At 40.1% G+C, this 19,118-nt stretch overlaps 2 protein-coding genes across 3 annotated transcripts in view; both read right to left on the bottom strand.

Moving 5' to 3' along the window:
* Positions 1–9,071, bottom strand: part of RB195_012294 (uncharacterized protein) — a gene marked incomplete at both ends in the record, with an annotated part of 57,731 nt that extends 48,660 nt beyond the window's left edge. Inside the window, 3 exons of one of the 2 annotated variants that reach the window (XM_013445132.2) lie at positions 5,928–5,975; positions 6,051–6,263; positions 9,009–9,071. In XM_013445132.2, the coding sequence (XP_013300586.2) occupies positions 5,928–5,975; positions 6,051–6,263; positions 9,009–9,071 (324 nt within the window). Of the gene's footprint in view, positions 1–5,927; positions 5,976–6,050; positions 6,264–9,008 lie in introns of those variants that run through there. The other variant, XM_064194086.1, reaches the window with a different exon arrangement.
* A 9,007-nt stretch (positions 9,072–18,078) lies between these two features.
* On the bottom strand, positions 18,079–18,675 carry RB195_012293 (uncharacterized protein; the record flags this gene model as incomplete). Its single annotated transcript, XM_013445133.2, has 1 exon — positions 18,079–18,675. The coding sequence occupies one exon, from the start codon at positions 18,673–18,675 to the stop codon at positions 18,079–18,081; it is 597 nt and encodes a 198-aa protein (XP_013300587.2).
* Positions 18,676–19,118: the final 443 nt, after the last annotated feature.

Raw genomic sequence — 19,118 nt, 5'->3', positions numbered from 1 at the left:
ACACCTCAGATCCTCTTCAGCAATCTCTCGCGATAGGATGTCCACCTACCTAAAATAAAAGTCAACTGAGGTAGAAGAGGAGGAACTACGTCGTAGGACCCTGTCTAATCGAATCACCAGTTTTTCTGGTGCGTTGGTGGTCCATGATGCTATTTGTGACGGATATTCCTTCAATGCCAGTTCATAAGAACATTCCTAGGATTGCTCCAAATCCAAAAACTGGCCCAGCGTATAAACAGGCAGTTTCGAGTGAGCCAGGAGAGCCAATGGGTTTCAGAGGAGTGCGAGTAAAAAAACGACATGATGCACGGTGCAGCAGCGTAAGCGGTTGCGCTCGAAGCGGCAAAGCTTGATCCTAACCGCTGCACTTCAGCAGCGGAAGCGGTTGCGCTCGAAGCTGTGCGTTGGACCGTGCACCGTGCTTCATGCCAGTTTTTAACTCTACTATACTTGCCCGATCGTTGCCGAGTGCCCTGACGGCGGCAGCAATGTCTGTCGGAGAACCAAATGTTAACAACAATTAGAAAACAGCTCTAAACTAGTTAGCAAAGGGAATTCTGGTTCCATTTCCGTTGCCCGCTTTGAAAATTTCAAAAAGCGTTGAGCAACAACACTTGAAAGAACAATTTGACGGCCCCATGAACTATAGTCCTTTTTCTTTCCCATCAACGATGCCTAGGCAGGAACTAGTCACTTCTACACGGTGTTACTGTCATCCTGTAAATTTGTAATCGACTCCCATGACAGGAGCTTATGGTTCGGATCAATTTGCCGCAGAAAAATGCCTTGTCAGCACCACACAGCACTACATCTGATAAGCAGTAGGCAAGATATCACTCATCCATGTATTTCCTGACTCACACTCTCTGATAAGGAGCGTGGTGTTCATATTACGCAATCGATGAAGCAGCCGATAGAGAACGAAGAGAAAATAATTTTCTTTTCTGTATTTCTTTTTATTTTCTAGATCTCTTTCCTTGGAAAAGAACTTTTCGGCAGAGAAGAAAGAGAAAATGAGTTTTTTTTTTCCAATCCAGATCTCTTTTTTCGGAACTGAACTTTCACGAAAAGAAAGAAAACATCCTCGATCACCCCAATTATTTGACTCTCCAGATAAATAGATTTCGATATCATGATTTTTATCATGAGTTGTCCAGCTTTTTCGTGCTTACGTCTCGAAGCAGAAAAAAACGTTCACTTAGAACCAGTAAATACGTCATCGACGGTAAACAAAAACAAGTAAACAAGAAATGAGAACTCATTGAGGTTTATTTTAAGTTGATGAGACTCCAATGATAAGTTAAGGAAAAAAATCTTTCAGTAGCTCGGAGACTATTCAACGCGATTTTTGAGATATTAAAATAAGTAAGGAAGGCAAGGACTCAGACAGCTAAAGAAATCGAAAAGAATACCTATCTATTATTTAATCCATAAAAATAATTAAGACGATAAAAAGGCAATCCAAAACTCTTCTATTTTTTATCTGCTGGAGAAATTCTTTAAAAAAAAATCGCTAATCTTTTCAAAAATCTTACATTTCTTAATCTACCAGGAAAATTCTTTTTGAAAAAAAAATCACTTCTTTTCATGTGCCCACACCACATCAGTCATTTCTAATCGCCATCGAATTGCAGTACACAACAGTTGCACAGATTAAATAATTAACATGAATAGATGCGAATATTTACAAATAAAATTTATGCTTAAAGTTTATAAATATAAATATAAGTATGTAAATAACAAATAGAGTTTAAAGTACGAATTAAAAGAAACAAGATTAGACCTCCAAAATCCTTAATAATTACCCAATAGCTTTACAACGTGTTCCAACGTAAGAAATTTCCACTTCGTTGTGAATAAATCAGCAACTTCTTCATTTTCTGAAACTTCCGGATTCTACCGTATTTTCCAACATGGCAATTTACATATTGTACCACGTGTTTTTTCTCGCAGTGCGTCACTACGGCTTTTTCCACACAAACACATATGAATATTCTACATAACCCCGTCGATGGTGAAGATTAAAGACTAGAAGCAGAATTACAGTATCCGGTGAAATGGTAGAAATTGTGAAAAGTGAGGAGATTTCGTCAACGATGAAGAACAAAACTTCTTTCCGGGATTTGTGTTGTTTTGGCTACCGACACATCATTCTATAGAGATTCTTTTTTTGTGTGGTGCTGAGGTTTGGAAAGTGACCCAGCGTCAGCGATGCGTAAAAAAACACTTCATAAACCTCAACGATTTCAATCCGCAGTCAAACGCGTTGGCGTATTCCAAGCGGATTGGTGCATTATAGACCTTCTTTATTCTTATTTTTACCTTTTTTATTTTTTATCGCATATAGTTAACGCTAACGTTAAGTAACGCTTGCTTACGCATGCTTCAATTTTTTCGTTTTCTTGAATTTATTTCTTAATCATGTTCGTAGTAATTAATTGTTCTATTATTCAAAACACAGTTCTTCACATCTACAGAAAATGTACTGAGATTTTGCCATAAGCACCGTTTTACCGTGATTTCTCAGGGTACAGAAATATTCCTTTTTTCAGACTGTGTATTGCATGTATGATGAGGACTGGAAAGTGATAACTAATAAAACAAATAAATAAATAAATAAATGTAAAAATTAATAAATAGGGTCCAAGGGTTGAACAATTTTTCTAGATGATCTCACTTTACTACTCTCACTCTACTTTACTGTAAGAAACTAGTATGATTACTGTTCTCTTATATTCATTACCATTAATTCATCCATTCATTCACTCGTTTTGCCATGATTGTTATCGGTCCCCGTTGGAAAAATAACGAAATATGTATTTGCCAAGAAGAATAAAGAGCAAAGGGAGTTATTTGAACTGCGGCGCTAAAAAGAGAAAGAGAGAGTTATGGCTCATAGAAAACGAATACGAATGTTAGTAAAGTGAACATAAAATGAAAATGTGCTGAGAAAATCAGTGTCAGACGCGACAATCAGACGTGCAAGACAAGCAACAGAATCGACAGAATCCGAAAGAGAAATTCCAGTGAGTCATAAAAGACCTCAAAGGCTTCAAGTTCTCCTATTTTCATTGGAAAACTCCCTTTCTTTGAGATATTTCTCTAGTTTTGGGCAGAAATTGAAGATCGAACAATAAATGGATGCAATCTCGTGTTCTGACCGCTTGGGAACGTAGAACCATTAAGAATAAATCGGGAAATTTCTCCGACAGTGGAGAAAAATGAAGCTTTTCAAGTTTGATGCAAAGATTTTCCAAATCTTTTCCACCTTCGGAGTCGTTTCCTTTACGTACGGGGAAAAAATGTAGTCGTACTGTATGAGTTAACGTTGCTCGGAAATCGGTACTGATGGCTGAGACGTAGAGAAAAGAAGGATTCAAGTGATCTATGATCTAATACTGCTCCAGGATGTGGAATACTGTCACCGCAAACCAAACAGACAGCTGCACTATCGCAATACTCTGTTGTAAATACACTTTTCACTAGGTCTAGGTCCATGAAAACTCGTCCCATCTGGTCCCCACCAAATCTTCGTACCTAGGAAATAGGGGGAATGCGCACATTCGAGCAATCTCATGCGATCAGTGATGCAATTAAAAAAGTAAGGATGTGGGAGATCAGAAGTTTAGTGATGAATCTACAACTTCTATCCACATCATTCCTGGGATTTCTGAGGAGGATAGGAGGAAACCTCCGAATTTCGGCCACGGGATTGTAGAATTTTTGGGATCCATTCAAGGGAAAATGCAATGAGAAGAGAAAGTATTTGTTCAAATTCCTTGCCACACGAAGAAAATCAGTAATTTCTTGAACAAACATCTGTGGATCTTTTAAGGAAGACCTCACTTCGTAGGTCAAAAAGGATAATTCATAAGAAACAGCCCAGCCCCACCCGCATAGAATTCGCTTTATAAATAACTTTTGTGTGTCAACACAGTAAACCAGTTACCAGTGCATTATAGGAGACTCCCAAACGTTTCCGTCAGAATATGCGAGAAAAAAGCACGACGAAAAACCATCGCTGTTGAATGTACAATTTTCTTGATCCAGAAAAAACGATATTTGCGCTAATTCGATGACTCTTAGAGAAATCAACTGCGTGACAACCATTACAATAACAATAAACTTTCTATGACGTATTCATGAGAAAGGGGGCAAAACCAAATTTTTCTTCTCCTTCTCTCTGGTCACGCACGCACTTGGTCCGCTTCACAGCCCATAACAAGGTCCTCGGAGCTCTTTTCTCTTTGTTTCTTGTTGTATTTCATTTATTCATTCATTTTCTCTTCGTAAAAGTCAACGGATAGAAATGTCTTAGCATCAGCAGCAGCACTTTTCCGCTTAGCTCTACTGTTTGTTATGTTGTTTTATAGCTGTTGGTTTTTTTTTTGCTGTTTGTCATCTGTAGGATTTTACTTTGTAGAATTTAAATTTTTACTCTATTTCTTTGTGGTGCTATAAATGATTAGCGATCTTTTCTTTTTTTTTCAAACAAAGTCGTAGCAAAACCATAGAACCTGACTAAGAGGAACGTTAGTCATCCATAATTATGCGGAAAAGAAAAACCAGAAATCCAATTTCTACAAATTAAGAAAGCAGAAAACTGGACCAAACATCCAATTCCTAAAAACTACGGTCTTTGATGAAACAGCCATTTTATCAAAAGAAACTATTGAACTAACAAAAAAAAGGACTTTCTTGATATTTTCACGACCGTAAAAAGTGCTAACAGAGCACAATTAAATTTTTAAAAAAGACAGAAAATGAATCCTTACAAACTAAGGTTTTAGAGGCACCTTAGGAGCAAAACAAAAGCTAAAACTTACAAAAAAAAAATAACTTTGTTGAGACCACCTTACCCTATTCATACACTAATCCAAGAAAAAAAAAAAGAAAGAAAAAGAAAAGAGCTCTGAGGTCGTGCTTGTCGTGCTATTTGGGGACGAGGGAGCGCCCATAAACTCGTTTCCTCAGCGTATACACAATATTAATTTATCAATTTATGAGAGTATCCTTTAATTAGAAGCGCTAACTAAACTTTCTGGAATACAACTATAAAAATAAACATAAATTGTTGTGGAAGTCTATAGAGGTGACCATTCAATCGCATTAATCAGCGCATAGTTATTCCATAATCCCCATCAGCACATGTTTCTATGGGATCATAAAACATCACACATTTGATTTTCGCTGAAACAACGTTGACATTTCACATCATCACAAAATGTGTTCATCTTGCAATTTTTCGAAACATAAACCTTCATTTAGAAGCTGCTGAGTAGTCAATATCCCTATCAGTTTTCGCTTCCATGGTGTTCCTCTGATAACTGCTCAACATGTGATGTCAGTCCCATATCTGTTCTTTTACGAACACTATAATCCCATCGATTTTTTCCTTCCCCACCAAGCATACAGAGTTAGGGTCAAAACGACATGAAGCACGTACGCAATTGCATACGCGGCTTCTCTCGAGGCGCTTCGGTGGAGTGTAGCGGTCAGAAGCGTACTGGAACCCGTGCTGGCACCACCCATCGCTGCAGTTTGCGACGGTATCAGCTTCAACAGCTGCCTCCACTGCGCCGTTCCGAGTGCGTACGCAAATGCACCGCAACTACACTCGTGATTCATGTCGTTTTCACACGAGTGTATAGTCAAGTCAATACGACATGAAACACGAGTGTAGTTGCGGTGCATTTGCGTACGCGCTCGAAATGGCGCGATGGAGGCAGCAGTTGAGACGAAGTTGACACCCGTCGCAAACCACAGGGATGGGTGGTGCCAGCAAGGGTTCCAGTACGCTTCTGGCCGCTACGCTCCATCGAAGCGCCTCATGAGAAGCCGCGTACGCAATTGCGTACGTGCTTCATGTCGTTTTGACCCGACTATAACTTAGGGTGAAACCAGAACACTCCACTCCGGCACCCCATTCATAGTCCTAATTCTTTGTCACTCCTATTGTGCACAAGAGGACCACACTCAAATACCACTCATATGATACATTCAAAGAAAAAAATCTACGTGACAAAACGGAAATAATCGAATGAACTCACCGCTTCTGGATCGTCGCACGAATCTCCTGTACCACAATGGCAATGTCCAATGGAGTCATCATCAGAAGAGATGATAGAATCCCCGTCAACATCTGTTCCTTCCATTCGTCCGTTCGCTACTGTTGAGTTATTCACAAGAGCCGCCACTCCGCCCTCAATCAGCATACGAGTGTCGATGTTGTTGTCGGATAGAAAACCAGGATTTGATGGCATCTAAATCAGAACAACGCTGAATATTAATAAAACACACACAAAAAAAGACCAACAGGAGAAATAAGACAATCATGTGGCTGAATCCTGGAGGTTAAGTTTATCATTGTTTACAGATGAGAAATGTAGAGGAAATAATTCGGTGCCATTAAATTTCCCGTTAAAATTAGAGGAATCGGAACAAAAAGAACAGATAGAAAGCTGTCTGAACGTGTTTTTTCACGGACCAAACTACCAGAATGTAAACAAAACGAAAACAATGAAGTGATTACGAGCAAAAAATGTTTACAACAAAGTCGGAAGTTAACAAGCGACAAAAATGGCTATTCAGAATACCTATTCAGTACAGTTTGTTAATCAAATACTAAGAAAACAAAGGGAATCAAACCTAACCATCAACGAAAAAGGTAGATCGGGTAAGTTTTACCAACTTGGGAGAGAAAAAAAAACACGGAAGGACTAGCTGTGACAGGAATCCTGGAGAGCCTATGCTAACCTCGCACGACACGGCTTTTTTTTTTGAGGGCATTTAAGTGTTATTACTGGAAGCTTACAACATTTCAATGCTTTGTACGCTTCCTATCGAGAATTTCGTTACATGGATCGTGTAAGAGGTTGTAATTGGTTGTTTTGTTCGCAATTACGTTCACTTAGAATTCACTGCGGAGGTGGCGCAACGCAAAGTTGACAAGTACAAAACTGACAAGTGACCTGTATTAATTTCGTCGCCCTAATATGTCTGCAATCCTTAGAAGTACTCGATTAGTTTTATTCCACCGCCAGTTACCATTCATCCATTTACTTTACTCATTTACTTTGCTGCCCGTTAAAGCACCAAGCCTGTTTTCTTTAAAGACATCACTCCACGAATCTGAGGTGGTACGGATTTCAGGTGAAGTATTCGTATACGGGATGGGAGACTATAGAGAGGAGGGTGATTCCGTCCATTTCTTTCTAATTTCCGTGAAAAACGGCCCGGAAGATACGGCTTCAGGCGTTCTGGCGCACTATTTTCTACAAGGAGTTCGACTGGAGCGCGCCAGCCTTGTGCGGCGCCGCATCTTCCGGGCCGTTTTTTTACAGCTGAAATCTGCACCACCTCAGAGTCGTGAGGTGATGCCTTTAAATCCAAAGCCATAGATGCGAGAGTCACAGCCCCTCCACTTTTGAACGTTTGGCAAAGAGGTCCTCATTGCCTTAGCTGCACTCTATGAGCTAGACCCCTTCACCTGAGGAAAGTCCACCTCCTTTCTATCGCACGTCGTCTGCGTCCAAAACTGTCGTAATTACAGCAGAGTGGAAAAAAATTGAAACTGGGCGGCAGTTGCAGCGTTTGTGAAACGTACAGGTTAGAAACGAGGAGGACACCATTCATCGCCGCGGTTCGCGATAGTCAACGTCGATTCTAGCCGCTAGATTCACAGCATCGCTTCGAGCGCAGTCGCTTACGCAAGTGCACCGAGCTTCATATTGTTTCGACTTGTACATACAAAATTATAAAAACACAGAAAGAATACAATGTTTGTGCCTGTAACCTGTGTACTACAAATAATGGTAACTGAAGAAGCTGAAACATTTATCCGAGAATAAATTGTGAACTGAAAATTTACTTGAAACTCAAGTTTTCATTCCTTCTCGCTATTTAGTTTTCCGCGAAAAGAGGAGTTTCTAGGCAAGCTTCCTCGCGATCTGGGGAAACGGATGTATTACCGCTGCCCGCTCGAGCAAATCGACGACCAACGAAAGCACAATCAATACAGGTGATCACTATCTTTATATAAAAATATCTTTATATAAAAGATGTATCTACCAAACTCAGAGATGTGTGCAAAAAAAAACTTAACATACAGTACTTCTTAGAGGTGTACGAGACGGGCAAAATTGTGGAAAGTCCTACACAAAGAAATGACAGAAAAAAAGAAAGCTTTCAATCTGAACTTCACCAATTTACGCTGCAATTTTTCCGTTGCATTTTAATTAACAATCATCCATTGCAGAGCAGAAAAACCCTATTGATTCAACTGATTTTCACTGTAAAAAAAGGAAGAAAAACTCAAAATAAACGAGGATACACTGGTCAAAGGTGTACAGTAGAGACGGATCAAATTAAGTGGGGTAGGTTTTTGAAGTTCAGACTGAAAGCTTCGTTTTTTCCCTTCATTTTCCCTTTGTCTACGTGCTTATCAAGGCGAAGAAAAAGAATACGGAATAGATAGAACCTGGATTGGAATGAACTCACCAAGAAGCATAGGCGCATCCTTTAAAAAAAAAAAAGGTCGCCGATTTCTTCATCAACAAGTGGGGTAGGAAAGAATCATGCATCAATCGCACCATAGATGTTTCCAAATAAAAGGATTTCGGAACTCCACATCCAACCAGTTTTAGATAATTTTCATCGCTCTGTTACAACGTTACTATCTATCCAGAGCGCCACAAGTATGACGTGAACAAGAAAATACATAATGAAGAAAGCAGATATTCTTTTGCAAATGAATAACAAGTTGAACTGTGTAAAAATAACACATTTAAACCAACAATTAACTGTTTTGTTCCTCAGATTCTAAAAAGACTAACAAAATTACTAAACAGGTATTGGAAATAAGTGGAAAAAATCCTTGTGGTTCTTGGATTTGTCGTCTAACTTTGAATCCGAATAGAACTATTCAATTGAAATCCAAGTTTTTTTTTTCTAGATTAACGCCTAACTTTTGAATATTATTGAAAACAATGCTTTAAAAGAAACCTTACTTGCTTTGTGTAAACGACTTTCAGCAGGGAACCGAAGACGGTTGGGAGCTCGCTTGGTTTCATCCTCTTCCTCTGTCAAACAGACAGCAACTATTTCGAGAGGAGGTGGAGTCCTAACCACACACAGTAAAAAAAAGTATTGGCAATTCTGTTCTTTAATTGGCCGCTATTCCATCACAGTTTATCTCTCATTAATCTTATCTCACAACAGTGCCATGCACCACGGGAAGAAAAAGAAACGACATAAGATGAATAGAACCATTAGAATGTAAAATAAACAGTACAGTTTGCAAACATTACAGTCTTACAAAAAAAAACTCACAGTGTCCTGCTTCTCGTCAAATTAAAGATGCCTTACTATGATTATTTCTTACACAGCTTCACAAAAAAAAATGAGAGGAAGAAGTACTTTAAAGGCATCACCCCACTAATCTGGAAGGGTACGGATTTCCGGTGGAGTATTCGTATACGGGATCGTAGATTAAGGAGAGGGGGTGGATCCGTCCATTTCTTCCTAACTGCCGTAAAAAACGGCCCGGAAGATACTGCTTCGGGCGTTCCGGCGCACTATTTTCCACAAGGAGTTCGATTGGAGCGCGCCAGTCCTGTGCGGCGCCGCATATTCCGGGCCATTTTTTACGGCAATTAGGAAGAAATGGACGGAATCACACCCCTCTCCATAGTCTCCCAACCCGTACACGAATACTTCACCTGGAATCCGTACCACCTCAGATTCGTGGGGTGATACCTTTAAAGGACGCATACCTTGATCGATACGCGAATAATTTTCCCTATGAAACTAGATAACAACCGACTACTGCAAAAATCACATCCATCAATTATGAGAAATGTCCCGAGAAGAAAAACCAGTGCAGCCTATTAGCTCAACTAGTTTCGATAGATGGCCACTACATGTGAAGGATTAAAGGTCTGGTGAAAAATGGCTCTGAAACGAACGCTAACGTTTCCGATGAAGTCCTGAAACTCGGAGTTAGTGCTGATTGAAAAAACAAGAGATGATTCATGTATTCTTATAGTCTACTTATACTTCTTATTACTTTCTACGCTTTCTTTTGCTTCATTTTCTTCTCGAGACCTTTCAATACTTTTGTCCTTGTAAGAAAGTAAAGGGCAGACAATCACGACCACATTAGTGACTGATGGCTGTTGGAGATCTGACTGTATTTCCCCAGATGCGCGAACAATATCCAATCGATTCTGGCAGACGCTATTGATCATCGCTTTGTCTCTTTCACGACAGAAACAAACAAAAGTCTATTTCATAGTAGTTTCATCATTAGTATCTCATTACAATAATTTGATTCCGTTTCCTTTGAAATGGAGATGAAATGGGAAAAAATGTGGACAATCTGTTTGTGTCTCGACAACTCTAAGGAGACATTTCGATGTGAACACTGAGGGACCGTCCTAAAACGAGTCCAGGTGAATCCGAATATAACAAAGATACCGAGGACCAACATAATCACACTAATATATTCATGCTATAGGCTCATTTCCTATATTTTTCCTCATAAATGAACGATTTATCCGCAAAATTCGATATCAATTGAAAGAGTCGCCTCTAACCCTGGAGAAGATCAGCTATGGTCGTTAAGCGGTATCACGTTAGGCACCGCATATCACGAAACTGACGATGTTGTCGTTTCTGCGGGGAAATATAGAGTTCGGTGTTCATTACGAGTATGAAAGTGGCCTCAATTCTCCCTCGTCGTACTGAAAAACGGCGTGGAAACACTTTATTTCCGAGATAGATTAGAACGCGCCGCGTCCACGATCAAGCGGTCAAACGTGTATCGTAGGGACTTAGGCGGTTCCCACGCCGCTTTTTTTTACGACGTTTAGGGGGCTTAAAAACATAAGGGGGGGGGGGGGAAATGAGCGGAACCACTTCGTATCCAGCAAACTACAATCTCACCTGTAGTTTTTCGCGCGGATTTCCTCATCACGTCAGATTCGTAGTAGTCTCTGATGCCTTAGCACACGATCTGGGTGGTTTGGAAGGGACGCCGGACTGGCGCGCTCTCGAACCTCTTGTACAAAATGTCGCCAAAACAATATCCCGGGCCGTTTTTTACAATTAAGAATGGTTTTCTTGGTGATGCCTTTAAGAGAAGTTGATGCTTAAAAACATAAGTCCAACCTAACCAAGCACGTTCTAAGTATAGCTACAGTTATTTATGAAAAAGAACAATTGCAACATTCGTTTATCCGGAGAAAAAAGTAAGTGATGAGCAAAAAGTGGCGGCTACATGAGCGCACGTACGTATAGTGACCGAAACCCCACGGGTTTAAGACCCATCTGATCGATGCCGATTGTTTACCCTCGTAGAACACCAGCAATCCAAACTGTTAGTGCCAGTCTCTGATGTCGGCAAACAAATACAAGTACAACAGAATTTGTCACAGGTCACATTGTGAGAATGTCATCGTTTTAACGGCTCATGTAATGATATCTCATGACCTAGATCATTGTACAGCCAATATCGACGGCTAAACGTCAATTTTTAATGGAACATGCTGGAATTCGAAGCAATGGCACGCAGTACGTACGTACGCCTTAGGGAAGATAGCGAAAAATAAACGAGTAGTACAGGATAGAAGTCAAACTGAAAACAGGTGACTAAACGGTAGCCGTCTGCCGAGCTCCATCTACTCACTCGTCTTCGCTTTGATTTATGCCCGTGAGGCCCCTGAAGGGAAACGACGACGTTCCAAATATGTCAGAGAAGAAAAAACTCTTATTTTTGTAAGCAATACAGTTAGAAAGATGTCTTTATCGATACAATTTTCGGTACAAGCTTTACTCGGCCTATTTCACTCGGCGAAAACGAATGATAAGGTTGTTTGCTTTTGCCGCAGCCAGCCTAAATATGTTTGCCTATACATTTTCCTGAACAATTCACATCAACAAAGAAACATGTTTCCCTATAAAGAATGCTTTATGTATGAATTAAACGACAATCAATCTCTGCCATAATATTTGCGAATCGTCTATCAGCTTCACATAAAGCTTGCACTCCTCGTCTCGAACTGTTTCGATCAGTAAACAATATTTATTTAGTGATCACCGGTCGTAATAAAAAAATCTGACAGTGGAGCACTTTTTCTATCGTTTACAAGGGACACATCATTTCCGGGAGTGTAAGATACACTTGTTCTGGATGACAATACATCTTACAAGGCCTGTTTGCCAATGGAATTGCAACTGGGAAACTTTCACGCTATATGTCTACAAATTTCAAATTTCAAACAGAAAAATTAATTAATCAGACAACTGAATCAGAATAAATTAGAGAACCGAAGGTTTAAGAAAATATTAAATAAACAAGTGACGATCCAGTAATATTTGAAATAAGTAATCATAAGTAATAAGTAAATAAAGTAATAGTAATAGTAAATTAGTAATAAGTAATATAAAATAATTAATAAGTAATAGTAATAAGTAGAATAATCCAGTAAGATTTAGATATGAACTTCTAAAATCTAATTACTTCCTTCCGTACAAATAATTCTCGTTTTTTTTAATGGCCACAAAGAAAGTAAGAAGAAAATCAAAAATTTTAGAAGACCTTTTAACACACAAAGTTGAATAAAATAGTTCTGAAACCAACGATATGCGAAATGTTATGCAATGATCTTTCACATCTTTTCACACACACCGACACGTTAAGAGAAACGTAACACCGATTGTTAGAAGCAACTGGCCTTGACAACCATCCCCTGAGTGTTAAAAGGTAAGATTTATTCATTCTACGGATAAATCTGACCTTTTAACACACAAAGTTGAATAAAATAGTTCTGAAACCAACGATATGCGAAATGTTATGCAATGATCTTTCACATCTTTTCACACACACACGCACACGCACACTCAAGGACACGAAGAGAAACGTAACACCGATTGTTAGAAGCAACTGGCCTTGACAACCATCCCCTGAGACACTGATTTCTGATAATAAACTGCTACGGCAAAAACTGCTAAATGTGACGGACAACGTGAAGAAGAAGAAGAAATTAATGGGTCCAGTCGTCGTGGAAAAAACTCGGCAAAGAACACGAAGTAATATGAGTTGAGAGAAAAAAAAAACTTATTAACGAGGTATGAGACGTTTCGCTCATATCGATACTACGATCTCGGCCGCACTAAACCTCGATTATCGATTTGTAAACGCCGGGTAGCCGAGATCCTGGTGGTGCTAACAGAAAAAAAGAAAACATATTCGAGTTCCTTTAATACGAAATTACCATCTATAAAACATATACTATTAGAGTACATAAGACATGCTTTCTAATAAAAATTAAATTAATTTCTATCCTGACGTGGAATATACGGGAAATAATAATAATAATAATAATAATAATAATAATAATAATAATAATAATAATAATAATAATAATAATAATAATAATAATAACAAAAAGTAATAGTAATAATAATAATATCATAAATAAATAAACGTGAGACGTAAATAATTACTCTTCGAACTAAACATTATAGGCGAATCATCTGTGCGAGAGCATGAAGAAAATACGAAAGACTTCATGACCATGAAGATATGGATACCCACAAACTCGTCGGAACTACTCCCATGTGATTTTCAGTCCACAACTTGCTTTTCCTTCAGAAAATTCCTAATAAAATACCGTGAGAATTGGAAATTACTGTCACGGAGTTAACATTTATCCAACTTCCGAACGAATTCAAATGGAAAACTTAATTTAAATGTTGTTATTATTCCTGGGAATGTATAGAAGCGGTGAAGAAATAGACGTACAAACTCGTCCGAACTATTTCGATACGATTTTCAATCCATAAATAGCTTTTTTTCAGAAAATTCCTAATAAAATACCGTGAGAAGAGAGTAGCACTGTCTTGGAGTCAAGATATATTCAATTTCCAAACGAATTCGAATAAAAAATTGCTATTATTACTAATTATATAATTATATTATGACATTGTTATTAATTATAACTATTATGTTACTACTAAATGTTGTTATTATTCCTGGTAACATATGGAAGCGGTGAAGAAATAGAAGAAATCCAGTAAAATTCCGAGAAAAGAGAATACCACCGCAAAGAATTCAACATTTATCCAACTTCCAAACGAATTCAAATAAAAAACGCAAATCAAATGCTGTTATTATCCCAGGGAATAAACATATAGAAGCGGTGAATAGTGAGAATATAGGCCTAAGAGCAGCCTGCTAGCCTAGGCAATATGATACCGGGGGTAAACACTAATCAGCACCCCCCTGATAAGGAGAGAAAGCGAGAGGCCTTTACGGACAGAGCGCAACCTATGCGTAGAAATCAATGCGGATGCAGATAGATTTGATCCGAAATGATAGTTACGATCGGCTAGATATCGATCGAATCGAACGCGTCACACAATCGTTACCTCTTCCTAATCTAACGTCCGTTCTGGTTCAATACCTGGAGGCATGGCGCGCAAAGTACAGTTTGGGGGCGGGGTGCACATAACCATGCTCTTATTGAACTGTACTCGACTTGCACTTGGAGCGCCAGAAAAAACGTGCATGGAGCGCAAAGACCGAGCGTTCCTAACCGTCACGTGTCTTCCCAATTTGACCATTTGAGAAGCATTTGAGAAACGGATAATTCATTAATTGACAGGTCATCGCTAGAAGCGAATAGTTGAGTCAGTTGGGACCCTAAAACCTAGAGCTACTAAGGGAAAAAGAGGAGGATAGAGCAAGAACCACTAATGCTTTAACTTTACCATACTCTTCAAAAACGCTTAGTGGAAACGAACAGCTAGATCTCATATCATGTACCACTCCTAACGAAACCAAAAATGTCCTGAGATATGATTTCTCCGTAATAATTCGCATTTGACTCTCAGGAACGGCCGTTGCGTCCTATGAACGTTTTTTTTTTCGTACCATAAAGTGCATGTCGAGTACAGTTCAATAAGGACATGTTGGACAAAACCGCATGGAGCACGGTTCAATTGCGTAAGCGGCTGCGCTCGAAGCGGCGCGGTGAAGATAGCGGTTGGAATTGAGGTGGGACCATCGTGAACTGAAGCACGTGAAGCAACGAACGGTGGTAGAAGGGGTCCTCACTCGATCCTTAGCGCTGTGCTTCACTTCGCTGTCCCGCTCACCCCACCGCTTCGAGCGCAACCACTTGCGCCACACCGACGTTCTTCATGTTGTTTTGACCTGACTATAGCCTTTATCCCCTGAGCGGTCCTATTCGGATCATCCGTATTGATGTCGTAGCGCTGTCGGTCCCTGGCTGTCAAACTCCTTCACTTTGGATGTTGGTTTTCTTTTTTTAGCGAAGGTACTCAAAAAAGAAAGAATTTCCTTTGACCTTTAAAAAAGTCGTTAAACAAAACGTTTCCTCGAAACGTCAGGCAAATAAAAAAGTATCACCCGAACCTCATTCACATAACAAAAAAACATAAATACACTCTTAAATGCCGAGGTTTCAAGAAGAGAGGTCTTGGAGAGAATTTCCTGTTAGTTTCGTTTTTAAAATCTTGGAACTGTGACGATACGCGCATCTTTTCGGGGTTTCTGCAGAATCCCTTACTTCCCCTACGACTAGCTGCCCAGTGTGGTATTCATACGCATTGCGCTCTACTGCTTCGCGCTCATTTTTGTGCCCTAATCGTTACCCACCTGCTCAGGTAGCGACTAGAGCAGTTTTGGTGTCCCCCTCCTCCTCTCAACCCCCCTCTCATTTGTGTTAATATTGATTGCGTAGAAATAGAAAACTACATCGACATTTCCCAACCTCCACCTTCTTTGAATCTTTTCGTTGTAAACTTAGGTCGTACTTCTTGAAAAATCGACCAAGACTACTATTAGTTTTCCGATCAATTGGGAACTACATCATTTTCGAGCAGAGATACCAAGGAAGGATGAAGGAAAGAATTAACAGTTCAAAGGAGTAAGAACTGAAGGGCAGTGATTCCAAAACCAGTAATAGCCGGAGAGACGTGAATCAGCTATCAGATGCTATTATTAGTACGCACCAACGAAGAAAAAAAGACGAACGGTCCAAGAATGTAAAATATCCCCTAGATACGTAGATTTTGGTTGATTTTTCCCTTGATCTTAGAACAGTGACGGTACGAATCTTTTCGCAGTTTCTGCAGAGCATGTTCACGTTCTTCACGTTCTATAGTTGGGTCAAAAGGACTTGAAGCAAGGACAGCTGCGTAAGCGCCTGCACTCGAAGCGGTGCGGTGGAGGCAGCGATTGGAATCGGGGTGGGGTCACGGCGGATTGCAAAGATGGGTGGCGGTAGCGAGGATCCTTACACGATCCTAACCGCTACGCCCCATCACACCGCTTCGAGTGCATCCGCTTACGCCACTGTCCGTGCTTCACGTCGTTTTGACCCAACTAAAGCAATATGTGTATGAACTGACGATCTTTTAGATTACCTGCGCGAAAATACAGTAAACAGAAAACCACAAAAGACGAACAGCAGATGAAAATCAGTGATTACTTCGTAGACGACGAACAGTGATCAAATTGATTACCGATGAGTACTCCATAGACGAAGATCCAAGCATAAGCTGTACGGATAAATCGTAAAGTCACGAAAACTGCTCGTACCAACTACTTTTTTCCAATTTGTGTACCAAAACGAGTGTTATAGATTTCCTGAAGCACCAGATCCCTTGTATATTGCTCGGAGAAGGTGTACATGCAGCCAATAGGGCTCCCTCATTGATTTTAAGTGCGACTTTTTGCTTCCTCAGCTTCGTTCTCCCGGGAGTTTCGAAAAAAAGGTAGAAAATGACTTTAAAAAAGACAAAAGGAAAGAGGGAAAACAACTTCGAGTTTTGGGGTGGGATGTAAGTTGACTTCCTCCTCTTTTCAGCTTGAATTAACGAGCAGTGTCCCATTTCTGTCAAAAAGTTTGAGTTGCATGGAAAGACGCAAAGTAGCGGAGAGAGTGCAAATAAAGCAAAAAAGTAGAACGGCAGTGCCCGTACAGTAGGATCAAAACCGCCTGAAGCCTGACGCAGGCGCAGCGGCGCGGTGGTCGCAGCGACTGCGATCGAGGTTGGACCACAGCTAACTCAACCCGGAGCTAGTGAGTTGGTCCCATTTTTTCGCTCGAAACTACTTGTACCGACAATCGCACATCGTTGAGCGCGGCCGCCTACGGCAACTCCATGAGGTTTCCATGAGGTCCCGTTCGACCCCCGGTGTTGATGTTTTGAGTAAATTGGTGATAGGGGAACCCTTCGTAACAATGCTTCGACGCGATACAGGAAGAAGATAGGGATATTTCATCACCATTGCAAAACTAAATTAGAATATAATACTACTTCGACATCAACACAGTTTCCATGGATCAATCTTCTAGCATAAGAATCCAGAAGTTTCGCGAAGGAATGATATTTATTTGGGGAAGGAAATATTTACATATGAAACAGTGCGTCCAGAAAGAAATTCCGCAATCTTAACATTCTTGCACTATGCCTTGTGACTATGTCTAACAACAACACTGCAACGAAAAAATCATCGATATTCGTACACATCTCACTGACAATCAATCACTCCCATTGAGCTTATTGACATCTGGATTACAGGGATTAATTCAGTTGTTTGTCTGTCCTCTGTCATTCAAACAGATTTTGTTTAGTAATAAAGAGAGACAGGCAACTATAGGAAACTGTACGCTTACCGACTGCACCATCATTAATTCTTAGGAAATAGTTTACGGCATATTTTTACGATCTCTGTCATTAATCAACACTTCTAATAACAACCATTTACTCAACAATCTTCAACGAAGAGAAAAACACAACTTTCTGACAAACTACAATATGGATCCTTTCAATCACTAAACTATTAGGTTATTCAAGTGTGGAAAACTCGAAACCACGAAAGGATCCCTTAGGTCTTGCTTAACCCAGTAATATTTAGTGATAGAAAGCAAAAATGTGCGTAGAACGAGTCAATTCTATTCGCCATTCATCACATTTGAACAAACTCTTATCTGTTCAAATCAGCACTACTCTATACAAAAATCAACTACAGTTAAGTCAAAAATTCTAAACAAGATCCTTATAGGACCGCCGAGACTTATCTTTGTAGAAGTAGTCTGGCTCTTCGTCCCAAAGTCCAAGGTCACGTTCTCTCGACAATTCATCTTGTTTCTCGTAGTTGTGATGTTGTAATAAGTATTTGATTCTCTTGCACAACTCATGCCATCTTCTTGGTGAATTCTGTTTCAACTTTTCGGAGTAGAGGTTCCGATAGTGGATTAGCTTCACCAGTTCGTTCGCACGGTGTTGTCCCGGAAATCCTCGCAACCATTTCGGTGTATGATACTGTAGCAAGGCTGGATGCAGTTGCCCATCGCCTAACAGGTCGATATAGTCGTTCTGACCAAATCGCGCTTGTGATTCAGACCATGAATCGCTGATACGATACGGCGGTTTCGCGACTGGAACTCGACAGCCTGGAATTCGTGGCAGGGCATCGACTCCCGGACGATGATAGCGGTAGACGTAGCCGGTGTCGGAGGGGAAGGCACGAGATTTCTCTCGATCGTCAACTACACGTGGAACAGAGCTGCGATTGTGAAGTGTCGCTCGAACTCCCAGCGCTGATGTTTCTGCGGCCAGAAGCTGACGCACTGCAAGCATGGATCGATCTGAAATGGGGCGCATTGTATCCACTAAATGTTCGTCATTCATCACCATCAGTCATCTGTTTTGTTGTGACACAGCTAAGCTTCTCAGTATAGCTGCGTTCGGGTTTTCCATGGCTACTAGTGAGAACAAATCTAAGTGAACAAACGGGGAAAAGAATGAATTTGCACCCCACGAAGGACTCAGCGGATTCGAAAGTCTTCAGATTACTGAAGATTACTAACTGTATGGTTAGCTTCTCTGCTATCCGACCCTCTCGCAACAAAAAAAAAATGAGACCACTCGAATTTCGTATAGAGAAAACTCCATAGGACTATAGGAGTACAAACTAACAAATTTTGAAAACTGTCCAATCGCAATAGGGGCCAGCCATGCTCCTACGAGCAAAAACAAACCGCAAAAAAAAGAGCGTAGAAATAATAACTCGTCTGGTACAG

This window comes from Necator americanus, chromosome III (genome assembly GCF_031761385.1).
Source record: "Necator americanus strain Aroian chromosome III, whole genome shotgun sequence".
Lineage (NCBI taxonomy): Eukaryota > Metazoa > Nematoda > Chromadorea > Rhabditida > Ancylostomatidae > Necator > Necator americanus.
Note: the sequence above shows the minus strand (reverse complement) of the source record. Positions and strands in the feature narration are given on the sequence as shown.